Source organism: Carcharodon carcharias, chromosome 12, assembly GCF_017639515.1.
Source record: "Carcharodon carcharias isolate sCarCar2 chromosome 12, sCarCar2.pri, whole genome shotgun sequence".
NCBI classification, from domain to species: Eukaryota; Metazoa; Chordata; class Chondrichthyes; order Lamniformes; family Lamnidae; genus Carcharodon; species Carcharodon carcharias.
Window position 1 is genome coordinate 63,635,894 of NC_054478.1, and position 27,210 is coordinate 63,663,103.

At 43.0% G+C, this 27,210-nt stretch overlaps 1 protein-coding gene across 1 annotated transcript in view; it reads right to left on the minus strand.

Moving 5' to 3' along the window:
• slc4a10b (solute carrier family 4 member 10b) overlaps positions 1 to 27,210 on the minus strand; it is a 283,634-nt gene that overhangs the window by 108,386 nt on the left and 148,038 nt on the right. The window contains exons 9-12 of the mRNA XM_041200245.1: positions 27,118 to 27,205; positions 12,308 to 12,454; positions 6,228 to 6,328; positions 4,170 to 4,344 (exon numbers count right to left, since the gene is read on the minus strand). Coding sequence (XP_041056179.1) covers positions 4,170 to 4,344; positions 6,228 to 6,328; positions 12,308 to 12,454; positions 27,118 to 27,205 — 511 coding nt within the window. The remainder of the gene's footprint in view (positions 1 to 4,169; positions 4,345 to 6,227; positions 6,329 to 12,307; positions 12,455 to 27,117; positions 27,206 to 27,210) is intronic.

A 27,210-nucleotide genomic window follows, 5' to 3' on the forward strand; every position in this document is an offset into this window, starting at 1 on the left:
ACCTGACCTACCTACCTAATCACATTTACCAGCACTTGGCTCATTGCTTTGAATGTTATGATGCGCCAAGTGCTCATCCAGGTGCTTTTTAAAGGGTGTGAGGCAACCCGCTTCCACCACCCTCCCAGGCAGTGCATTCCAGACCGGCACCACCCTCTGGGTAAATAAGTTTTTCTTCACATCCACCCTGAAGCTCCTGCCCCTTATCTTGAACCTCATGACTGACTCTTCAACTAAGGGGAACTGCTGCTCCCTATCCACCTGGTCCATGCCCCTCATAATCTTGTACACCTCGATCAAGTTGCCCCTAAGTCTTCTCTGCTCCAATGAAAACAACCCAAGTCTATCCAACCTCTCTTCTTAACTTAAATGTTTCATCCCAAACAATATCCTGGTGAATCTCCTCTGCACCCCCTCCAGTGCGGTCCTGGACTTAATTTTAGGGAATGAAGCTAGGCAAGTGGTAGAGGTATCAGTGGGGGTGCTTTTTGCAGATAGAGGTCATAACTCCATTAGATTCAAGGTTGTTATGGAAAAGGACAAGGATGGGCCAGAAATCAGAGTTCTAAATTCAGGGAAGGCCGATTTTAATAAGATCAGATATGATTTGGCCAGAATGGCCTGGGAGCAGATTTTAGGTAAACCTGCGTCAGAGCAGTGGGACTCTTCAAGAAGGAAATAGGGAGAGAACAGGGTCAACATATTCTAGTAAAGACAAAGGGTGTGACCAACAAATTCAGGGAATCCTGGATGTCGAGGGATATACAGGATTGGATAAACAGAAAAGGGGAGGCTTATGACAGATACCAAGCATTCAAAACAGCGGAAGCCCTAGAGGAATATAGAATGTGCAGGGGGGAACTTAAAAAGGAATTAAGAAAGCAAAAAGTGAGCATGAAAAAACATTGGCAGGTAAAATAAAGGAAAATCCAAAGTTATTTTACAAGTACATTAAGAGTAAGAGAATAACTAGGGAAAGAGTAGGGCCCATTAAGGACCACAGGGGTAATTTGTGTGTGGAGCTGGAAGATGTAGGTAGGATTCTAAATGAATACTTTGTGTTACTGTTCACAAGTGAGAGGGACAATGTAGGTGTGGAAATCAGGCAGAAGGACTGAGATACTTAAAGAAATTAGCTTAGAGAGGAAGGCGGTTCTAAGTGGTCTAGCAGGTTTAAAAGTAGATAAATCTCCAGACCTGGGTGAAATGTATCTCAGGCTGTTGAATGAGGTAAGGGAAGAGATAGCAGGGGCACTGGCAATAATTTTCAGTACCTCTCTGGCCACAGGAGATGTGCCAGAGGACTGGAGGACAGCCAATGTGGTACTGTTATTCAAGAAGAGTGGAAGGGATAAACCAAGGAACTATAGGCCGGTCAGTCTAACCTCAGTGGTGGGGAAATTATTGGAAGCAATTCTGAGGGACTAGAATTATTCTACACTTGGAGAGGCAGGGATTAATCAAGGACATTCAGCATGGTTTTGTTAAGAGGAGGTCATGTCTGACTAATTTGATTGAATTTTTCAAAGAGGTGACCAGGTGTGTAGATGAGGGCAATGCATTTGACGAAGCCTACTTGGACTTCAGCAAGGCTTTTGATAAGGTCCCACATGGGAGACTGATAACGAAGCCCATGGGATCCAAAGAAATTTGGCAAATTGGATCCCGAATTGGCTGAGTGGCAGGAAGCAGAGAGTGATGGTCAAGGGGTGTTTCTATGCTGGATGCCTGTGTCCAGTGGGGTTCCACAGGGATTGGTGTTGGGTCCCTCGCTGTTTGTGGTATATATAAACAATTTAGACTTGAATGTAGGAGGGTTGATCAATAAGTTTGTGGATGACATGAAAATTGGTGGGGTAAGTAAATAGTGAGGAGGATAGCCTTAGATTACAGGAGGATATAGACGAGCTGATCAGTGGCAAATGGAATTTAATCTGGATAAGTGTGAGGTGATGCACTTGGGCAGACAAACAAGGCACGGGAATACACGATGAATGGTAGGACCCTTTGAAGTACCGAGGATCAGAGGGACCTTGGTGTGCATATCCACCGGTCCCTTAAGGTAGCGGGACAGATAGATAAGGTGGTTAAGGCGGCATATGGGATACTTGGCTTTATTAGCTGAAGCACAGAATAGAAGAGCAGGGAGGCTATGCTGCAACTGTATAAATGCTGGTTAGGCCACAACTAGAGTATTGCGTGTAGTTCTGGAATCCGGATTATAGGAAGAATGTGATTGCACTAGAGAGAGTGCAGAGGAGATTTATCAGGATGTTGCCTGGGCTGGAGAGTATTAGTTATGAAGAAAGATTGGATAGACTGGGGTTATTTTCCCTGGAGCAGTGGAGATTGATAGAGACATGATTGAGGCATATAAAATTATGAGGGGCATAGATAGAGTAGATGGGAAGGAACTTTTGCTCTTGCTGGAGGGATCAATAACCAGGGGGCATAGATTTAAGGTAAGAGGCAGAAAGTTTAGAGGGGATGTGAGAGAGAATCTTTTCACCCAGAGGGTGGTTGGAACTCACTGCCTGAAAGGGTGGTTGAGGCAGGAACCCTCATAATATTTAAGAAGTATTTGGATATGCACTTGTGATGCCATGGCATACAAGACTATGGGCCTAGTGCTGGAAAATGGGATTAGAATAGCTTGGTACTTGTTTGACCGGTGCAGACTCGATGGGCTGAAGGGCCTTTTTCTGTGCTGTAGAGCTCTATGACTCTACGACTCATACATCTCCATGATTCTTTGTGCAACCCACCCCTCTTGTTCCACACTAACACAACTCTTCCCCACCATCGTATTCCAGAATCTGCGTATATCCCTCACATTCATATAGTTCAATGCCCATCCATCCACTTCTGTGTTTGCATTCCATTCTTCCATGTTGCGCTGCAGCTTCCCCACTCTTGGTCTCCCTCTGCCTGCCATCATCCCCACCCTCTCCAGCATGGCCATAGCCCATTTCCCCATTTCTCTTTCCTCCTTCCCCTCTCTCCAACCCCACATAGCCCACTGTCCCTCATGTCTCTTTCTTCCTTCCCCCCCACTGCAACCCCACCATTTCCCATCATCTCTTGTGTCTCTAGCATCCTTTTCCCACCCCAACCACCCTCTGGTCACAATGCTGCTCTCTGTGTCAGAGTGCAGCCCTGCCTAAGATCTGCAGAATACACCCACCTGGAGGAAGCCAGTGAGCAGGTCAACCCTACACACCTACCTATGTAGTGTTTCACTAGCATTGGTGAGAACCTGCAGCAGCACTGCTGCAGGTAGGCTTTGAATGTTGCATTCACCTCAAAGCCATGTGCAAAGTGTGAGCCAAGAATTGCACGTCACTTATTTCCAAATGAAAATTAGACCTGTCTAATTTCCCACTGATGTGGCACAAGATTGGGAGGGAGAATGATTCTGGTGAGTTGTGTTTTTAATGAGTATTCATGACATGGTAATGCGTGCAAATAGTGTTCCTGTCATGAATCAGCGGGAAACCAGATCCATCATCAGCCTGCCATGAAAGTGGTGAGGGGAAAATTCCAAACTGAATTCCCTCCAGCAGGAATCTGATTTTTGGCCTCTCTCCAAGTTTCACTCCCGTCCGCCATGAAAGTTGCTGCAGGCAAGACCAGAAAATTCCGCCCAGAGTTTTGAAGGGCTTTCTGATTGAGCTTGATGACATCTATGTTGGGTGGACTGAGGAGCCAATTTGAAAGACCTGTCATGTTTAACTTGTGTTGATTCTAAGTTTTAGAGTATAGGTGGTTAGCTGGGACAATACTTCATATTTGGTTTGAACAGTAAAAATTCTTCCATTTCAAAATGTGGAATCTTGTGGCTTCATTCATTCAGCAGATAACTGGGGTTTTGGATTTTCTCTTTTTAAGAAAAACTAACTGGTCGCAATCAAGAACGTAACTATAGTTATTGATGAATGATGTTAAATTATTAAACTGGTCAGTAATTAACCATGGAAAGTGATACAGCACACCCAGAAAAATTGAGCATAGCCTTGTACATTCTTATATTACCTTTCCATTGTTGGAACAACAATAGAGCAACTTTTTACACTTCTGTGGAAGACAAATGTTTTTCTCTGAATAAACAAGGTAAGAAAGGAAATTCTCAACACAATTATTTTTCCAGAAAATAAAATTATTAATCTTACTATGCAACCTTCTGTGGCTTCTCCAAGTAGACCACCAAATGTGATAACAGGAGACATACAAGCACAGTAAAGGAACAGAAAAGATGCGACACATTGCAAGTTGACTGCATCCCGAAAGTCACTCCAGAAATATGGGATTTTTCTTTTGATGTCTTCATATAATCCACCAAATAGCCTGGTTTTTGAAAAATCAAAAAGATAATTCAGTACAAAACATATGGTTTTAATGAATCTAATGTGACAATTATTCATTTACACAGGATATTTTTACTAATCTATAAATACGAAGCATTATGACCAACTGGTAAACAGAAAGTGCTGGAAATACTCAGGTCAGGTAGCATCTGTGCAGAGATTCTCTCTCCACAGATGCTCGCAGAGCTGCCAGAGTATTTCCAGCACTTTCAGTTTTTATTTCAGATTTCCAGCATCCGCAGTTTTTTGTTTTCATTTTAGTGGAAGGGATGTTTTGCTATAATTATGCGGGGCATTGGTGAGACCATATCTAGAGTACTGTGCACAGTTTTGGTCCAGTTATTTAAGAAACGACATAATTGCACTAGAAGCAGTTCAGGGAAGATTCACTTTGATTGATTCCTGGGATGAGGGGGTTATCCTATGAGGAAAATGGGACGGTTTGGTCCTCCATCCTTTAGAAGTATGAGAGGCAATCCTATTGAAATATAGAATAGCCTGAGGAGGTTTGACAGAGTGGATGCTGAAAGGATGTTTCCCCTTGTGAGAGAGGCCAGAACTAAGGGGCACAGTTTAAAAATAAGGAATCTCCCATTTAAGATAGAGATGAGGAAAATTTTCTTCTCTCAGAGGATGTTGAGTTTGTGGAGCTCTCTTCCCCAAAGAATGGTGGAGCTGGGGTCATTGAATAATTTTAAGGCAGGGAGTCAAAGGGTATTAGGGATAGGTGGGAAAGTGGCACAAGGCCACGATCAGCCATGATCTTTTTGAATGGCGGAACAGGCTCGAGGGGCCGAATGACCTACTCCTGCTCCTAATTTGTATGTTCATATATGTTTTTTGCCCTTGCAATAGTTCAGCTGGTTGACATAGTGAACAACAAAGCCCTTCAGACCAAGATAATCTTAAATTTAATTTGCAGCTTGAGTCGAGTTTCCTGATCTCAGCTAGAACTCATGTCTCTGCATTAGAGAGACTAAATTTAAACAAGGTTCCAACTATGGATTGTTATCAAGTGACACTGCTACAAAAAGCATACATAGATATCAGGTGAGGATGAGATTAGGCTCAGCTGTGCAATTGAATGATGTACAAAATTACCATCTTGGGGAGGCACAGACAGGTGTCCTGCACCAATGGAATACACCCTAGCAAGAAGTCAATGAGAGGAAGGAGGGAGGGAAGAAAACAAATGGAAAGACAAAATGAAAACTATTTTTTAAATAAATTACAAATGCAAAAAATGTCAGTTCTAATATTTTTATTTTTCTATTGTCTCATTGAATGTGGAATAAACAATTTTATTCTTTTCTCTCAGCACAAATTCTGCTGTAAACCTCCAAGCTACAAATTAACTCACTGCAGTCTGGATCTGAAAAGTTGCTTAAATGTAATATTGCTATAGCCATGTACTGACATTAAGGTAATCTCTCAGAATTGGCATAATGAAACTGCTATGCCATTACACCCAGGAATCTCCTAAATTGTTACAGACTGTTAGGAGTCAGTTTATTATTCATTTTTGTTACTTGTCCCTAGTTAAAGGTTTTTTCTAAGGAGAAAGATAGGAGAGGTTGTGAAAATGGTGCTTATGCTAACATAACAATATGTTATGGCATAAAGGAAAAAATAGCCCAAGGGATTCAAATCGACCATACTGATGATTGATGTTAAATTATTAAACTGGTCAGTAATTACAATGGCAAGTGAGACAGTACACCCCAAAAAAAGGTGCAAATCCTGGCATAATCTTATATTACCTTTCCATTGAGCAACCTTTTATATTTTTATGGAACATAAATACGTTTGAGATTTAATGACATAAAACACGGTTATCTTAACATGAATGCTGCTTTCACCAACCTTCCAGTTCTCTGTAGCTCAGGTCCACTGTGCCCTTCAAATGGGTCAGGGTCCCCATGAGCTGTGGTTCCATTTGGAATCCCTGGAATTTTTCTTTTTTCCTGCATAATTTACAAGGGAAAAGAGCAGCAAAATACAGAAGTTCAAGATCCAAGGGTAGAACTTCTAATTTAAAAAGTTTGTATAAAAATGGCAAAAGTGCACATTTCTGTGCACACTATTTTTACACAAGTATTAACCCAATAGTAAAGAGTGCACACAGAAATGAAAGTATCAGTATGTTAAATCCATCAATCAGTAGTTATACTCACAATCTACCAATTTGTGATTGTGATTAAGGTTGCAATTGTATACTACCCAGCAGAAACTGTGGGTGTACCTATACCACATGGACTGCTGCAGTTTAAGGCGGCAGCTCACCACCACCTTCTCAAGGGTAAATAGGACGGGCAATAAATGCTGGCCTATCCAGCACGATCCACATTCCGTAAATGAAATAAAAAAAAGACAACTGTAGAATGCAAAATACAGCTGGCAAGACAAAATTACAAAGACAAAGTCATTCCTGTCTTTAACTTACACTGCTCAACAGGAGGGAGCTCTGCAGCTGTGTGCAGAGGTCCATTTCCCCAGAACCTATTTTTTAACCATGGGAGAATGAAGGTGAGAACATCTGTCTTGTTATATAGAAACATGGAAAGAGTGCAGAACATTCAGCCCATCATGCCCATGCTAATCAAGAAAGAGTTACCCAGTATAACTCCATCTACCAGTCCTGTAGGTTATGGCACCTCAAATGCCTATCCAAGTTTTAAAATGTTCTTTTAAAATGTGATAAAGGTTTCTGCTTCTGACACTCTTTCAGGCAGTGAGTATCGGACTCCACCATGTACCCTCTGGGTGAAAAAGATTACTCAACTCCATCCTAATCCTTCTACCAATTAAATCTGCTCCTTTCTTGTAACATTATAAATTAAGAATTAAGTCCCTTTAAAGTGTCAAAGAGATACAACAGGCCAACTAAATAGCTTTTAAATTTGGCTGCAAGTCATAATAATCTATCCAGCACAATGCCTAAGTAGCATGTGATGCTTCTTGGATTGACATTACCTAATTTTAATGGAACCATGAGTTAGATCTGGACCTGGCTCTGGCACTGCTTTTGGCGCATTGGTGCACGAGCCACAACATAACTGCTGCCTAAATGTTCTCCAGAACATGATGTTAATTTGGTTGTTAAATATTTCAATTTGCTGTTTTATATAGTGAAGAATCTTATATGCCCAATGATTTCCTAACTGGTTCAGACCAAACTGCAAAAATTTTCATCACACTGAAAACTCACTGTAAATATTGGAGAAAACCTCAGTATAGTCTCCATGTATTTCTCACGATGTTAATGAAACCAGTTCACTATATCTGCCCTCATCTTAAGTGAGATACATATCCTAATCTATATTTCATGCTTGTTTTAATCATATACACTTTAATGAAATATTACAATAATCTTTACAACAGAGTCATAGAAAAATTATCCAATACACAATTTAAACCTGCATGCAGAGAGTTCCACTATTCGGGTTAATTGTAAAGACAGTACTTAACTAAATCAAAAGCTCAGAGATTCAGTTTGTATTGAGTTAGCCTCGTTTGGGTTGGAGATATTTGGCCTCATTAATGCCGGACTAGAGAGGAAGAAAATGCAGTGAAAATTTCCATTCCTGGTCACCATTCAGTGACCCAGCATGTGTATAGGCATTTAGTGAGGACCACATCCGCTTTCTGTCATGACACCTCCACAATTGCTCACACCCAATATCCAAGGACATAAGTGGCCAAAAGCTACTGAGGTGTGGTACTGGAGAGCAATCAGTGTTCACGCATGTAATGCTTCTCACACAGAGTAGTGGAAATATGAAACTTCTCAAAACATGCTATGGATGATAGGTTAATTGAAATTTTCAAGATTTAGATTGATAGGTTTTTGTTGAGCAAAGGCATTAAAGGATGTGGATCCAAGGCAAATAAATGGAGTTGAGGTGCAGATCAGCCACATTCTGATTCATTGGTGGAACAGAATCAAGGGTTTCAATAAACCACTCTTATACTCCTGCATTACTTAAGCTTTCATGACAGAATGTGAGCAAGTTTGAAGCCAAAATTTTTTTTAAAATGTACATTATAGCCTGATTTGGTGAGGCTCCAAATCACTCATGGAGCCTGTGATAGCAAGCATGGTTCATGAAATTGGACACAGGTGATTTGTATATTGTAGTCAGGAAAAATGAAAATGGAGGCTGTGCAAGTGGGCCACTCCAACCCCACTGTCATATCTTAATTTTATTAATAGGCCCAGATCCATGCCTAGGTTCTGTGTTCAAGTCCTACACCAAGGCTTGAGCACAGAGCTTGAATACTGAAGGAGCACTGCACTGTCGGAAGTGCCGTCTTTCAGATGAGACATTAAAATGAATCCCATCTGCCTGCTCAGGTGAATGTAAAAGATCCCATGGCACTGTTTTGAAGGCAAGCAGAGGAGTTACCCCCAGTGTCCTGCCCAATATTTATTCCTCAATCAACATCACAAAAAGATCAAATTATCTGGTCATCATTGCAGTTTGTGGGAATTTGCTGAGTGCATATTGGCTGCCACATTTCCTACTTTACAACAGTGACTACGCATCAAAAAATACTTAATTGGCTGTAAAGCACTTGGAGATGTCCAGTGCTCATGAAAAATTCTATGTAAAATACAAGACTTGCTTTTTTAAATTTATCTGTAATGTTTTCTTAAAAATTATTCAGCTTATTTATGTTATATTGTTAGTGGCTGCTCTTTAAATCAAGAAGATTTACAGAATTTCTCAGGTAACAGCATTTATGTGAGGAAAAACTTGAATGATAACGGCTTATGTCATCAAGATTTATACAATAAACTCAATTAGCTCACATAATCCCACTGTGCTGCAAAAGTGAAGCATTACAAATGGTAGATGCCAACGCACGGGCTGTATCTCTGAAGTGGCAAGTTAAGTTTGAACATTTTGAATGTGAAATTTTGCCCAAGTTAAATTTTTAATGTGGAATTCACTTTTGGTTTCCGAATGAACTGGAAGAAACAAGGGGCTGAATCTTCCAGTCGGCTTGCGGGGACAGGCCCAACATGCTGACGCGTAAAATGATGTGTGATAATGTCAGTCGTGCAGCCCGAAGTCATCTCAATATTTCGTTCGGTGGGTATGCGCCAGAGGCGGTTGTGCACCTGCCAAAATGTCAACCATTTATTAAGGCCATTAAGAAAATAATTAAATTAGTTAAGAATGCTGCCCGTCGAACCTTGAGGTTGGCGGGCAGCCGAAAAGCCCAAGCAGCCTTCGCGTCTTTCAGGAAACCTCATCCACGGGCGGGATGAGGTTTCCTGAAGCTTTTATAAATTCAATAAATTACTTTTCCCACCTTCACAAACATGTCCCAACTCATGTCTTACTGTCACAAGAGGGGACATGTTTAAATCAATTTTTACATCATTTATTAAAAGGTTTTGTTCTCTATTCAATCTCCCCGAGGCAGCTCCGTGCCTCAGGGAGATTGCTGCGCTCTTTCGCACACATTAATTGGCCCGCCCTCGTAAAATGGCGATGTGCAGCCGATCACTGATGGTGATCAGCTCTGTGCCTGCCCCCGCCCACTCTCGCCCAGCCCGCCTGCCATAGGAAAAATCTAGTCAGAAATCCTCTGATAGCACGGGGAAAGAGTTTTCAAGTTGTGCATTCAGAAAATTATTCTGATACAAGCTAAGAGATTTTACACTCAGCACATTACTCAGACTCCGGCTTCCAAGGAATAGTTGTAGGAAAAATATCAGGCCAGAATTTGCTGAAAACATTATGGCATGTGAACAATGCACACCAATATTAATGAGCAGATCAGCCAGGAAATTTAGGAATTAGGAGCTATACGTGGAATTGTGAATCTCAAGAATTTGCAGATTGATTTATGCCGCTCTGCCATTTGCTTTAGGCAAACAGCATCTTGCCCTTACCCTCCATGTTTTGTTTAAGATCTTGCTTGATATGTACATCAATTCTCAACACAGAAGGTTAAGTGTAGAAATTATTTGCGTAATTATGTCTTTAATCGCTTAATAAATATTGATGATTGCCCAAAAACCTATCTGGCCCAGAAAATGAACAATCAAAAGTACAGTAAAAGCAAAATACTGTGGATGCTGGAAATCTGAAACAAAAACAGAAAATGCTGGAAAAACTCAACAGGTCTGACAGCATCTGTGCAAAGAGAAACAGAATTGATGTTTCAAGTCCGTATTACTCTTCTTCAGAGCTAATGAAGAGTCATACAGACTTGAAACGTCAACTCTGTTTTTCTCTCCACAGATACTGTCAGACCTATTGAGTTTTTCCAGCATATTCTGTTTTTGTTTCAAAAGTACAGTGTCTCAGTCTATCAGCCAATGAATTGTTTTTGGAGATTTAAAATTGTTAAATTTTAAATACTTGCAGGTATTTTTATTTTTATTTTCTGTTTCTTTTTCTCTTAATCTAAGCTTTGCTTTCCACTTTATTTCCATTTCTGTACCTGATTTAACATGGAATTCGCCCAAGCTAATTCACTTGCCTTCTCAATACGCTCTCTGCTTATTTCTCGCGCCTTAGATCTCATTGGTTAGGAAACTGGTTAAGTAAGGTCCCAGATGCCCTGTTGCCCTATCTAGCTTGTACTCCAGCAAGTTAGGATACTAAACATTTTGAGTTGAAATGTGCAAGAAGACATTTAACTAACAGTGTATGCCAAGAGATGTCATGCTCCAGCAAATTCTGGTCCATTACCTTATAGACTGATAGGGCTTGATTTTACAGGGCACCACATTCCTTTCACCACCCCCCTACCCTCCCCCTCATCAACCACCCCTGGCTAAAACCTGGAGGCATGGGGCAGCCCGCCCACGGTCTTGACGGCTGCCCCACAACAAGTTAATGCCAGAACCAGTGTTAATTGTTTTAAAGCATTCGGATGGCTGACAGCTCTAGAACCAGCAGTGCCAACTGGTAGCGGTGGTCACAGGCAGGCCCAGCACACCGAGGAGCCCAAGTAAGTCCAGTGTTGGGGGTCTTGGCAAGGTGACGATTGGGGAGGTGGGGTGAGGGGATGGGAGGTGGGTTCTAGAGGCCAGGCGGAGGTCTAAAGGGGGGCAGGGATGACAAGTTTGAAGGTGGGGAGAGCATGTAAAATCCAATAGGTAGCCCTCCTGCCACCTACCTACCTACCCACCCTTGACCTGTCTGAAACTTTATGGGGGTAGGGGAGGTGTTGGGTGGTTGGCTGGCTCACCCTTGGGCTTACTGAAGCCCTTAAGTGATTACTTAATGGACATTTAAGGGCCTCACCTTAACACCGCTGGTGTTTTGCCCACTGGGAGTGGAAGCCATGCAATTAAAGCTGCCAAGCTTTCTACGTGGCTGGTGTTGGGCAAGGGATTCAGGCAGCTCCTTTGTAGGCCCCTGGAGCCATCAAATGCACCCACCCTCCTCCCCCACCCCCATGTCATTCCCCCCCCTTTAATTACTCCAAGGTATATATTACACTTATTAATGACATCAACACTGATGAGATTACATGTCTTTAATTACTCCTAGGTATAAATTATACTTATTTATTAAGGTTGCCATTACAGTTTATTCACATTTGCATTCCCAATCAATAAGCATAATTACATTTGCAGCTCAGTACCTTTTTAAAGAAAAGTAAGAGATAGAATGATATAGCAACTTCTATTGAGCTATGGTTTTATTCAGTGAGCTTCATCAATAGATGAGTTTGAGGCTTTACAGTTTTATACTGTTAATTACCACAATATATTCCAGCTTCTAATAGAATAATCATAAGGTGTCTAAAAGCACAATTAGGGATTGACAACAATATTGGTCTTGCCAGCAACACCCACATTCCATGAAAGAATTAAATCAATATTTTATTATTAGGTTAATATTGCTTTTCAACAAAAATGTAGAGCCCTATATCAAGAGCAGTATTTGAGAACAATGACATGAAAACCTACATACCTGGGAAGGTACACTTTTTGGTGGCTCTATTCGGATTGATGGGTCCCACTCCCCTGGTGGCAGAACAGTCACCTGATCAAGAAATTCATCCACACCGGCAACTAAATCATTACGATCTTTTGCTTTATATGCAACATCATGAAATACCTGAAATATAGTTGCACAAACAAGAACCAATTATACAAGGAATCTATATACACCAATTAGATATAGTTCAATACATGCGTTCTAGTATGCATCACACCTTACTGTCTTACTGTCAACAATAATTGTGTGCGTTATAAATTTAGGGATAAGACACCACACTAGAATTATCCTGCAGCTAGAAGAAACATGATATTAGTATCCAGTCCAAGTGTGAAGTGGTGTTGAATGAATGGGTAAAATTTCATACCATTGTAGAAATAAAAAGTGTTTATTTGTTAATTTTACAGTATCTTAAGATATTCTTAACTTATTTCTATTAAGATTGTGCTACTGTATGTCTTAAATACGGCAATAAAAAAATTACTCTAAAATTTGCACTTCAGGAAATTAATAAAATATCCCTTGATGATTTATGAGAATTATGGATGCTTTAAATGAAATTTGTATCATTGTCTTAATTCAATTGAGGAGCATAGAAATACACAGGAGCAGAAAAAATCATTATGGTCAATTAGCCAGCTCCATAGCTTAACGTTTAATCAATACTTTTGGAATGTGATGGAATCCGTGGTTTCAAAGCTTGTATTTTTTGAGACAGGCCCTAATTGAAAAGGGGAACTGAAAAAAGAAATTGAGAAAGGAAAATAACTTCCAATTTCTAAGGAGACAAAGACTGAAACTTAGATTGGAAACCAAAACTTCTGGGGAGAGTGAAACTGGTTGAAACCATATAAAATGACAGAATCATCAAAGCTCAGCTGGAGATGCTGATTCCAGTGGTGCAGTACAGGCAGGCTGAAGAAGACAGAGTTTAGATCCAGAAGCTGAGAATCAGTAAATATACAGTTGCTGTAGCTGTTTCTGTTACTTGAAGACAACATTGGTGGAGCTACGCCATCCAGACTGTCATAAACAGAGTTGAGGTTCTACAGATGTGTGCCATTTTTGGGGAGGACAGTGTTAATGGAACCCAGATTGGTTATGCGCTGTTGTCAGCTGGGGCTCAGGCTAATCCTAGAAGAAGAGTGGAATTTCTTCATGAGCAAGACAGAGGGCAGGATTTTCCCGCCCCACCCACCGCTGGGATCATCCAGTCCCACTGAAAGTCAATAGACTTTTGGCTGGGCTGCTGATTCTCGCACAGCAGGTCCTGACATGGCGGGGCCGAAAAATCCCGGCCAGAATTTTGAAGGAATTTGTGGCTGAGATTGATGACATAAGTGCTGAGTGGACTGCCAAGCCAATTCATAAAGATCTGTCTTAGCTGTATCTGACATTTAATTTGTCACTTATTGTTTATAATCAACCACGATTTGCCTGTTAATTCATGTTTAACTTATTTTGATTCTGGGTTTTAGAGAATAGTTGGATACCCATGATAGTATTTAGTTTTTGCTTTGTATATTAAAAATTATTTTGTTTTAAACTGTGGAATCTTGTGGCTTCACTCTTTCAGTAAATAACACGGATGTCGGATTTCATCTTCTTTAAAAAAAGTTACTGGTCTCAACTGGGATCAAAACAAAAACAACAAAGGCATACCAGTAAAACATCAAGGATTAATTCCTCTACTATTACAGTAATGCTAGTAGGACGAATAAAGCTTCTTCCTATCTACCTCCCTCATACTTTTGTATACCTTTATCAGGTCCCCTCTCAGCCTTCTCTGATCTAAGAAAACAACCCTAGACTATCCAATCTCTCTTCATAGCTGAAACACTCCAGCCCAGGCAACATCCTGGTGAATCTCCTCTGCACCCTCCCAAGTGCAATCACATCCTTCCTATAGTGTGGTGACCAGAACTGCACACAGTACTCCAGCTGTGGCCTTACTAGCATTTTATACAGCTACAACATAAACTCCCTGCTCTTATATTCTATGCCTGGGCTAATAAAGGCAAGTATCCATATGCCTTCTTAACCACCTTATCTGTGCTGCTGCCTTCAGGAATCTATGGACATGTACACCAAGGTCCCTTTGATCTTCTGTACTTTCTAGGGTCCTACCATTCATTGCGTATTCCTTTGCCATGTTAGTCATCCCAAAATGCATCACACCTCACACCTCTATGTACAGCAATGGAATTGTGCTTCAAAGCTCTGAAACGCTGCTAAATAAGCACTGTGGTTTCAGCACAGACCTCAATGAAGCACTCCGCAACCCTACTCACAGTCACTATCTCTGGTGTTATCAGCCAAGGTCAAAGAAGATAGCTGAAATTCCCCAGAAGCCATTCACCACCCTCTATCTTCCTAGGTTAGATCATGAATGTGGATTGTCAAAAAATATTAAAACCGTTGCACTTTCCAGCTTGCTTTGTATTAACAGGGAAGGTGCTAAAGCTGACAACACACACTGCCTGCATGTCACCAATACTCTTATTTTGTAGGGCACATATTAGTTTGGTGGAAACCAACTGGGAAGCTATGTAGAACAGTTGATGTCCTGCAACCTTGGGTCATAGAACCCTTACTGCTTGGAACTTTGTTTTGCATCTAAATGACAAACTACACAGAGCCTTAGTTCTTACTCCTCTCAAATTGTCTGATTAACTTGAGACAACTGTGAAGAGCTGTGGACTCTTTCAGAGCTCTTCATGTTGGTATGTTCCTCCACCTGGTGTGTCATCAGATGTCATGGTTAAATAATTATTTGACTGTGTAGTGGCAGGCAATACAGGCACTGTCTTGCAGTCAAATTTGCATTGTTGCATTCAATGCAAAGGCAGTCAAAGCTTTCCTATGGGGCTTTTATAGTTGGAATTTCCCTTCAATCCTTTTTTTTTCCCCACTACTCTGGCAGGGCAACTCATTTTGTAAATTGTGCATGGTTGGCTGCAATTCTGTTATTGGTATTTCATTTCAAATGAAGGAAAACAAGGTTTGTAGCATTTAAGTGTAATTCAGAAGAGTTAGAGATGGTGGAAATACTAACACATCAAACTGACCTTAAAAAGCTTCAAACTACTAAAAGAAATTAAAGAAATTAAACTACTAAAAGAAGTTAAAGGATGGAATCGCCCCAGATTTGCACTAAGTGTGCTAATGGGTGGGAAAAAGAACATTTTATCTGCTGGCCTCAATGGCAGCTTTTCATGCCGCATCATCCCAATCCCACCTTACTAATCAATAATTCCCTGAAAACACGCTATTTCACTGGCCGGCAGCCTCCGATTCGACCGCCATGCATTCACCTCAGCATCACTTCCTCACGCCGGGTGCCATATTTAAAGTGCAGCCACATGCACAACTCTGAGTGCTTCCAGACCAGGACTGGTGCACAGAAGATATCGCACTGTAAGGTAAGAAGACTGCAGCCTCCCTATTCAGTGACCCGTCCCTGGGATGCCTTCTGGACACCGTGGAGACCCGCTGTGATGTCCTCTATCCTCGCTCTGGCCACAGGAGGGACAGCAATCCGGTATGGGAGGTGGTGGCAGCGGGGGGTCAGTGTCAACGCCCTGCAAAAGAGGATAGCTACCCAGTGCAGAAAGAGGATGAATGATCTCCTTCGTTCTGCCAGGGTAAGTCACTCTTCTCATCATTCTCAACTCACACACTCACAAACCCATCACACATACACAGGGATCGCACTCAATGCCAGTTAAAGGGACATCGCCTTCACTCTCTCTCACACAAACCTTCGTTGTCCTCATCCCATCCATGGCACCACTCACCACCCACACATGCCAGGCATACTTATTATCTGGCCTAGCAGGTGTCCTGATTACACTCTCTCCATCTGTATTCATGCAGGCAAATTGGCACACAACAAAACTGAAGGTTGCAGACTGGTGGTGGAATGAATGCCTGCAATCAAGGTCCTCACAGATTTTGAAAATGAAGTCATCCAGCTGGCCGACAAAGATCTGGACCATTCCTATACTGACGGTACCCTGGGCACCCAAAAGGAGGAGGATCAGCAGGTGCACATCCCAGGGCCATCCACCCAGGTGATTCCGGGAGTGTCTGGCCCATCTGAATCCCCTCTTCCTGTGACCCCAGCTAATCCAGCTCCACAGGCTGAGGAAGGTGCCACACAGCAGGACCTCAAAAGTTGGCTAGGGCCCTCCAGGTCTCAGTCCTCCAGAGGACTCCCGTCAAGGTCATCACAGACAGGGTGTAACAGTCAGCAGGCTGCCTCCACCTCTGCTGTGGGCATCGGGGGAACACCAAGACATAGCGGCAGGGTTAAGAAGTTTAAGAAGATGTAGTTGCATAGCCTGGGTATGGGTGTTAATCACTTGTACATGATGTTCACTTTGTTAATGAACTCCCAAGAATGTCTCCTTGCCTATGGTTCCTGATGAACAGTGTCCCTGTTGCTCAGATGTGAAACCTTGGTCCCTGCACAAAATAAAGGCAGGTGTCTCATCCAGGGCCTCCTCCCTGTGCTTTGTGCAACCATCTCAGCACACTGATGGTGCACCTTCACTGTCACTGGACACATCAATCATGCCTGCACCTCAATGGGGCTTATTGTTGCTGCCAGAATGTCCTCGGACAGCGGAACAGAGTTCCATCATTCTCTCTGTGTGCTCTGAGTACCTTTGGGGTGCAGCTGTTCCCACCATCTCATCAGCATCTGAGTCCGGTGACAGTGTGGTCTGAAGGGTTCAGCTCATGAAAGATGCCACAGGATCAGGAGAAGTTAAATATTCCCCACTGCATCTCCAATAATATGACCCTGCTCACAGAGTCCAAGCGATCTGCCATCAGCCAGAGAGGAGTCAAACATTCACAATAAGCTATTTGAGGATCTATGGAGTGTCCCCACTGCATGTCAGCATCATCCTCCTGAATGTAGGAACTATGGGTATCTGCTGTGTCTCCATGACAGGAGCCTTATCATGTAGGGTTTGTGCACTGCCATCAGCCAGACTGGAGTCAAACGTTCAAAGATGCAATGTGATGATCTAGGGTGTCTCCTCACTCATGTCGTCATCATCCTCCACAAATTGAGCAGCTATGAAGCCTCTCAAGTGTGCATGCCTCACCTGGCCAGTGTAATGGCTTCATCATCATCATCCTTGCCTTCAAAAGCCTCCGCACCCTCATCCCCATCAATACCTTCCTCATCGGAGGAGACATGCAGTTCCCCATCTCCTCCTCAGCCAGCCCCTCTCCCCGATGCAACGGCAGGTTGTGAAGGGCACAGCAGGCTATCATGATACGTGGCGCCCTGTGTGGACTATATTGCAGGGCTCCACCAGATCAGTCCAGACACTAGAACTTCATTTTCAACATACCGATGGTTTGCTCCAGAGAAGTGCAAGTTGCAGCATGAGCCTCGTTATACCATCACTCTGCTGCAGTCTGAGGCCACCGCACAGGCATCATCAGCCACATCCTCTGTAGGTAGCCCTTGTCCCTGAGGAGCCAACCCTGCAGCCTCTGTGGACCCTGGAAGACGTCAGCGACGTGAGACCTACTGAGAATGTAGGAGTTGTGCACACTCCCTGGGAACTGTGCGCAGACCTGCAGGATGCATTTCTGGAGCTCGCACACCAGCTGAACATTCAGGGAGTGGAAGCTCTTGCGATTGCTGTAGTCGACCATTTGTTGCCATGGAGATCTGAGCACCACATGAGTGCAGTCAATAGCACTCTGGACCTGTGGAAAACCTGAGATCTAGGCAAATCCCAGCGCTCCTACATATTGGCTCTCCTGATCCCCGGCAAAATACACAAAGTTGTGTGACTTTGAGAAGATAGCGTCTGTGATCTCATGGATACATTGGGCATGTAGGCTTGAGATATCTCACAGAGGTCACGTGTGAAACCTTGAAAGAAGCCACTGGCATAAAAATTGAGCACCACTGGCAATGGATGCCCTCCATGTCCCCATGACACCAAATCTTGCAGCATGTGGCAGTTGTGACCGAACAATTCCCTGGACATGTGCAGGCTTCAGTGACATTGGTTCTCGGTCATTTTTCTTTTCTATTCATTCACGGGATGCAGGCTTCGCTGGCTAGGCCAGCATTTATTGCCCATCCCTAGTTGCCAGGATCATCTGCAGGAATGACAAGTGCCGTCTATAGTCCCTGGGTCTCATTGTCATCATCATCGTTAGCGGTCCCTCGGATTCGAGGATGACATCCGTCAGACTTGATGAGACATCGAATGACTGAGGAGCCCGATTCTCGATGCACATGTTCTCCCACAGCGGGGGCACATTGTTGCTCAGGGGAGTGGAAATCGCAGCCCCAGGTTGGCTTCCTTCTCCTTCCACTGTCGCAGCATTTGCGCCTTGTGGTCAAGTCGCTGACCCTCAAAGTCGCTTGCATATTGATGGTACAGGCAGTGCCATGCCGAGAGACTGGCAGGATTCGCCTCCCAGTCAGTGGTGTTAATGCCTTCTTGATTTAGGGTGACCTTGAGTGTAACCTTATAACTTTACTTTTGGTCACCCTTCGAGCCTTAACTAATGGAGAGCTGCGAGAAGAGAACCTGCAGAGGGAGCCAGTTTTTGGGCATCCAGACACAATGGCCTGTCCATCAGAGTAGGTTCTGCAGGAGCAGGGCTTCAATGCTTGTAGAATCAGCTTCACAGAGGACATCACATTACTCTGGGGGTCCTCCCATTTGATCCCCAGGAATCAATGCAAGCACTGCTGATGGAGGCTCTCAAATATCTTAATGTGGCATCGGTAGACAGTCTATGCTTCACTCCAGTAGTGGAGGGTGGTCAACACAATGGTCTTATAAACTAGAACCTTTGCTGACTTCTAAAGGACCCTGTTGTCAGCAAGGCACCAACCATCGACGGCTCACTGTGGCTCCTTAGCAGCGTGTGTGGGAGTCCCAGCTATCCCTTCATCCTGAGAGTGCTGCTCCTCCCTCTGCCCATCTGATGCTATCTTCTTTGCCTCCGCTCTCTGTAGGCATACAGCTAGGTCACCATGCTCCATGCTCCTGATGTATTTCTCCTAAGAACCTCTCTTGGTTAAGTATGAAGGCCCCTTAATGCATCCCAGGGAATGCTGGCCACCACTTAGATAGCCAGAGTTTAGTGCGCTGCGTGGCTGCCCGACACCCCATCCATTTCTGCCCCACTCCACCTGACCGATTGGTGGCAGCTTTCCCCACTGGACTGCATGCTGTGCTTTCACCTCAGGTGTAGGCATTCTCCTATTTTGCGTTGCAAGGCTGCACTGTTAGCTTGAACCATGGGGAGACTGGTCCAAACCTGAATGATGACATTACATGGGGCTGTGAGTGTCTCCACCAGTGACTGCTCCATGGCCAGCTTTCGCAAGGAGATTGTACAACATGCCCAGTCGTCCAATTGTTCTGCAGTCCACCAAAATGCTCATTAGTTTGCAGTCTGTGCCCGAGGGGTGAAAAGCTCTGGAGCACTTGGTGGCACTTTGATGCCTCTGAATTGCTTGAGTGGGCAGATAAGCTAAAGGTCCAACACCAAGTATGTCAATGAGGCACAATGTGCCTGAACTGTCTCAGCTGCAGAGGAATAGTCACCTTACACAAGGTTTCCCTAATGTGTTTCCGCTTCCTTCCCCACGCCCCTCCGCATGTGCTTGTGCACTCCCATCAATTGCAGTGCAGCCCTTGCCCGCCCCCAAATTACTTCAACCGCAGTGCAGCCCTTGCTCCCCTCCACCAATTCACCTCAATGGCGTCACCTTAACCTTGAGGTCAAACAGGCAACCATCGCGAGCACTGTGCGATGTTACTGCGCACTCACCTCCGAGTTCCCCTTAAAGTGAAGCTCGCCAGGTGTACGCCTTACAAAGGCTATTGTGAAACATGTTGGCATGATCCTCAGACAATCAAGGGCAGGGGGATAATTTCAGTGAGCTGGGCTTATAATGATGTGCAAATGTATTGCAATGAAGTTCCTGACGTTCAGCAGCGGGAAACGTGGCCCGCTATTGACGAGCGGAGAGGACGATTGCAAACTGGTTTCACAAAGTCGTGAAACGATTTTTGGCCTTCTCGCCATATTGTTCACTCACGCCTGCCAGATACCAGCAGGCATGGAAAATTCCTCCCAAAGATTTTAACCTAGATTTTCCACTGGTGTAAAGTTGGCTTCTGGATATAGCAGCAGCACAGCAGGGAAGATATACTGAACCTTCGTAGAGCTCTGGTTAAGCTACATCAGGAAGAATGTGAAGGTCCTTGAGAGGGTTCTGAGGAAATTTAGCAGAATGGTTCCAGGGATGAGGAAATTTTGCTACAGGATTAGGTTGAAGAAGCTGGGATTATTCTCCTTGGAGCAAAGGAGTTTGAGGAGATATCTGTGAGGCGTACAAGATTATGACAGGTTTAGATAAAGTAAATAAAAAAAGGTTATTATCTGATGGTACAAGGGCTAGGGGACATAGATTTAAGGTTTTGGGCAAGAGATACAGGGAGGATGTGAAGATGAACTTTCTACACAGCAAGTAGTATAACCTGGAACATGCTGCCAAGAGGGTGGTGGAAGCAGAGACAATCAGTGATTTAGGGAAGGAAATTGTATATGCACTCAAGAAAAATAAACATTCTGGGCTACAGGGATAAAGCAGGGGAATGGTGTTGACTGGGTTGCTCTACAGCGAGCCAACAGGAACATGATAGGCTGAATGGCCTCCTTTTATGCCATTATGACTCTATAAAATCTGCCAGCCACACAATACTATGGCTTACTTAGCCTTGCCAAAGCCAAGCTTCACCCCATAAGTTAACTCCCTGGCAGAGTAGTGAGTAATGGATCTGCAAGTTTAGTACTACATTGTGTTGGGTCAAGATCACAGATTTTTCTGAAGCCAGCCTTAGTGACATTAGTGACAAGTTCCTAGTCTCTACTGTGTCAGTCTACAGTTGCTTGCAATTAGCAGCAGCAGGAAATAACCTGCAATTTTTTCAGCTGCTGCTTAAAGAGTTGTTTTAGTTTTACTATGCAGACAAGAAATCATGACATGCTTATGATATAGAGCACCTAGATTTTCAGATGGAACTTTAGAAATGATAATGGAATGGCAGCAAAGCCCTTCTCACAAAAGGGAAAAGCTAAGTGCCTCAAAATATCTGCAAAGATCAAGCTAGCCAGCATTGCACTAAATGAAATAGATAAGCCAAGCAAGTAGATCACAATTAGTTTCCTCTCTGTTACACCCTGAAGCTGCTGGTTAACCTTCAAAAAAACAGCTTTTGTCAAGCTTCAGATGTATGCCTATACCATAGCAGAGAGCACTTCAAACTGGAATGACCGCCACATTGCCATTTGAAAAGTTGGTCCCACAAAGGAAATTTATCCTACAATATCCAAGTTTGTTTATGCACGCACAATCATCAGAACAAGATGGCCAGTTGACTGTCACTCATTTATGTCATCTTCAAATTTCCAACATGTCAGCATTGTTTCCATGCTTGTGGAGCAAAGTAGAGCACAAAAGGAGTAAATGAGAAGGGTCCCTTATTTCAGATTCTTTGATATGAACAGGCTATGCTGGACACGAATATAGAGGGAGCGAGTAGTGGTGGAACTGCAGGCCTCCATGAAGCCCAGTACTAGCACAATCCTTTTCTTGTTCTTCCTCTGCTACCCAATCACACACATTAAAGCAAACTATAAAGACATGCTTAAGCTTCATAAGTTGCGTCAAGGGATGTTCAACAACAATTCTGTTAAACTTCTTCTGTTCCTATATATGACTCTGAAGTGGAAGCAGCAGGTCCAGGTAGTGCCCACAGAGCCCCAGCACCTCAAAGCACTCAATACCATTCATTTTATTTCTAACAGGCACATCCAGGCTTGTGGCTGTTTGAAGAGGATCACAAAGTATGAATGGTGTGAAACTGCTGATGAGAGTGCCCTGGAATCTGGGTCTCTGGGTCCACATTTTAAAGAATGATATTACTAGAGCAGCAGTGTTTTTCTACTTTCATAATAGAATGTGCTAACTGCCCTAAAATAGCTGGAAGTGACTTCAGAAGAGTCCATATTACATATCAATCATTTAATAGAACTGCAAAATCATGGAGTACATGGCCATTCCAGGGCACCTGCAGCACAGCCCCGCAATGAAAGAGCCAAGTCGTGATATCTCAAATGAATGTGCGTATTATTGATAAAGAGATTTGGGTTACAACAGACTATCTTGTCAAGTTTCAACATGTTATCTTTCTTCTGTATCCACATACAGAGACACATTTCCTACATTCAATGCCTCTGCCTGTGGATTAAGGCCATCTGACATGTCTCTTTCTTCGATCCTCTTTTTCTCCTCCACATAACTCATAAGTAGAAGATTCCCCGTTAGAATGTCCATTTTCTATGTTTTAAGCCGACCAGATAAAATCACTCTTGGACAAAAAACTAACAAAAAAAACAAAATTTAACAATGTGAGTAACACCCTGCACAAACATAAATTTTCTCAATATCTGTAGACTTTGCTTATCATATTGAGAGTTTAGTATTGATAGTCTTAAGTTTGTTAAGTGGTAATTATAAAGCTTGCAGATGACATTAGGCCTGAACTTCAGTGGAATGGCAATCAGAATAGGATTGCCACTCTGCTCCGAGTTTCTTACCTGGAAATCCAGCCACTCCTTTCCCAACCAACCTTCCGACTCAGGACAAACAAGAGCTTTTAGGTGGGTTTAAAGGTCCAGCCACTTTCGGAAGCCAGGAAGAGGGTTAGTTTGTAAGGTAAGTGGGTATGATTGTGGGGGGGGTGAGTTAGTTGGGGAGGGGGACCGGTTGGTAATGAAGGGATCAGTTGGTCAGTGGGGGGCCTCAGTTGGTCAGTGGATGGGGTGGGGCTTGGGTGGTCAGTGGGTGGGGTGGGTTGGGATGGTCAGTGTGGATGTCGGGTGGGAGGAGTTCGGAAGGTCAGTGGGGGGGGTGGTTAGTGGGGGGTCGGATGGTATGTGGTAGGAGTTCGGGAGGTCAGTGGGGGGGTGGGGGGGGGGGGTTGGTCAGTGGGAGGAATGGTCAGTGAGGGGTCAGGTGGTCAATGGAGGGTTGGATTTGGATGGTCAGTGGGGAGTGGTCAGTGGGGGGAGCCTGAACAATGAGGGGGTTCCAGAGTTCAGTGGGAGGGTGAAGCCGGGTGGTCAATGGTGGGGTGGGGGGTTGGATGTTGATAGTGGGTGGGTTGGTCTGGAGTTGGATGATCAGGGCAGGGGTTCAGGGTGGATGTGGGGAGGTGATCAGTGAGGGGGCTGGGGTAGTCAGTGGTGGGGGGGTTTGCGTGGTCAGTGAGGGTAGGGTTTGGATTGTCAGGGCGTGGTCAGTGGGGTGGTCAGCTGGCTCCTGTGGACAGTCAAGAGGGGGTGTGAGAGTGGGGCTGTAGTACTATAGTTACCCAGGAGTTAGAAGAATTAAAACCATTTCTAACTTTTCCAGGGTAACTATTACTGTAAGACAGTCGGAACTATCTGAAGGTTGCGATTTAAATTGTACTTTCAGATGGTTCCGGTTGCAGGGTAATTGTCCAACAAAAGTTTGAACTTCCAGGGCAATTGTCATGCAGTCCTTACCTGGAGACTTCTGGGTGGAGGGGGGGGGGCTATTCCCCAGCACATCTCTGGGGTGCACCCCAGTTAAGACATCCCAGAGCTCGGAAGTTACGGGCCATTAAGTTAGGAGGTGCCGGAAAGATCTGGCAAATGGAATAAATGTGTGAAAATGGGAAATTGTCCATTTTGGCAGAAGAATAAAAATGAAGCATATTATCTAAATAGTGAGACGTAGCAGAGCTCTGAGATGCAGAGGGATCTAGTTGTTCTAGTGCATGAATCACAAAAGGTTAGTATGCAGGTACAGCAAGTAATTAGGAAAGCTAATGGAATGTTATCATTTATTGCAAGGGGAAATACAAAAGTAGGGAAGTTATGCTACAGTTATACAGGGCATTGGTGAGACCACATCTGGAGTATTGTGTACAGTTTTGGTCTCCTTATTTAAGGAAGGATGTAAATGCGATGGAAGCAGTTCAGAGAAGGCTTATGAAACTAACACCTGAATCGGGCGGGTTGTCTTATGAGGAAAGGCTGCACAGGCTGAGCTTGTATCAGCTGGAGTTTAGAAGTGCAAGAGGTGCCTTGATAAGATCTTGAGGGGTCTTGACAGGGTAGTTGTGGAGAGGATGTTTCCTCTTGTGGGAGAATCTAGAACTAGGGGTCACTGTTTAAAAATAAGGGGTCACCCACTTAAAACAGAAATTTGGAGAATTTTTTTTCTCTCAGTGGGTTGAGAATCTTTGGAACCCTCTTCCTCAAAAGGGGGTAGAAGCAGAGGTATTGAATATTTTTAAGGCAGAGCTAGATAGGTTGTTGATAAACAAGGAGGACGAAGGTTATCAGGGGTAGCCAGGAATGTGGAGTTGAGGTTACAATCAGATCATACTGAATGGCGGTGCATGCTCCTAATTCGTATGTTCATATGAACTAGTGGAGATGGGAGCAGGAATATGCAAAGGCACATAGACAAATTAAGTGAGTGAAAAAACTGATAAATTGAATACGTTTTACTTGAAGGGAATTATTTGCAAGGTTATGGCTGTAAAGTTGGGATTTCGGACGAAATTGGGCAGCTCTTTCAAAGGGCCAGTGCCGGCATGATTGGCCAAGTGATCTCCTTCTGGGCTGTAAGATTCTATGATTCTAATCTGGGCAGATATGAGGTTATCCAACTTGAACGCAATAAAGATACGTTGGAGTGTTTTCCGAATGGTGAGAAACTCGGAACTGGAGTACCGTGTTCAGTTTTGGTGGGGAAACCAGGAACAAAGTCTCCCGTGTTATCATCCATAGGGCTGGCCTGTCTGATAAGCACTTTCATATTATTTTGCTGAACACCTGGAAATTTTCTATAGGGGCCACAGTTTGAAAACTACTGGTATCAGAGAGTTCCACTGTTTTTATTAATTTAGTTCCATGAAGCCATTTTGGCGGAAGATCATCAATGTTAATTGACCCTGAAAATGTCTAAAACAATAATTCATTTTTTATGTTAGAATTTAACAAAAGCTCTGCTCGTGCAGTCACTGGTTTTAGCAGTATACAGCAAATGTTAGAAGTATGCAAATTGGATACAGCAAGTCCTCACTTAAAGTTGTAGTTGTGTTCCCTAAGTGAAGTTACTTTAGGCAAATTAAAGGTTCCAACAGAAATCAATGTTTAAAGCAGAGTTTGTGTTTTCCGGATGAGTAATGTCCAAAAGAACCAATGTACAAGTTGAAATACTGTGCAATATACGTGCAGCACTGTATTCCTAGCTGAAATAACTTGTGAAACAAAATAAATCACTAGATATAATAAAATACTGTAGTTAAGTATTTTAGAACCTTTCTCATCAGAAAAAAAATCATTAAAACTTTCTAAGTTGAAATGCTGTACATTCCTAAATGCTTACATTCATAAATGAAATAACCTTTAAAAATAAATTGAAATTTTTTAAGGAAATACAATCTAAATGTAAATAAAAGTAAAAAAAGGTTAAAATCACTAGCTGCCTGTTTTCCGATTGACCGGGCTCCATCTAATGGCAGAAGTTGGTCGGTGCAGGGACCAGCTAAGAAGTCCCAAGACTTCAGTACTTGCTGAAAGCAAGAACAGGATCGATGGGAAACATGAAGAAGTCTCAGTGGTGGCAACAGGCACTGGGGTCTTTAAAAGTGAGAATGGAGGTTGGGAATGGGAGCTGGGGGCTTAAGGACGGGAGCAGAACCAGAAGGGAAGGTGGGAATGAAGGGAAGAGAAGCAACAGAAGAGGACCCCAATGATGGTTCATTGACCCCAACAGCACTGGAGAATATGTGAGAAAATGCCATGTGTCCCTATGAGACGAGCAGGACACGGAGCAGGAAGTCTGTGATTCACAACATTATAGTGAACGTTGCAACATTAATTGGATATATAGTCCCTATTTTATGAACGACATTTATATAGTCCCTATTTTATGAATGACATTAAAGCGTCATTCATAAGCGTTAAATGTTGACTGAGTCCAGCATAAAGCAGGGATTACTGTATCCTTTCCTTTAACAGCACAAGTTATTTTACATTTCATTGATCTCAGACTCAAATTGTTACTTATTACAGATTTGGCACTTTTCCCAATATATCTAAATCATAACTATAAATAAATCTCCATAAATACCTACAATCAATAGTTAACTTATTTAAATGTTTATAATAAAGCATAATCCTGAGTTGTTAGTGATGTCAGGTGAAATGATTGCATTTGGTCATTTTTTTTAAGAAAGCATGGACGACAAAAGAACAGAAAACACTGCAAATGTCCATTTTTATTGTACAAAAATCAAGAGCTTGGTTCAATTCCAAACATAGCTGCAGTGTCAGCATACCTGTGCCTAGAGAAATCATTCTCACTAGTCATACCTTCTAAACATTTTTTTAAAATGTGACCAAATACCATTTTACATGTAGTTCTTATTTCTTTGGTAGTAATGATACAAAGTGTGACTTCCTGTCTACCAGAATTGAACTTAAAACATCTGTCCTTTCAAACTCATGAACAATTTATTACTGTCCATTCCCCCAATGTAATTTAAACTGACTACTTTTGTAGCATTCTCAAAAATGATTACATCAGATTAGACAGTTTGCAATTAATGAATGATCAAAGTGTGCAACAAATATCTCTAGATCACTTTAAATTAAATACTTTGGAATTCAGCACTTGCCTCATCAGTCATCAGGGTTGCAATCGACCTGCCAATTTCATGATATTGTGGACCTTTACCAAGAGGCCCCAAGAGAATAAACAAAAATCTATG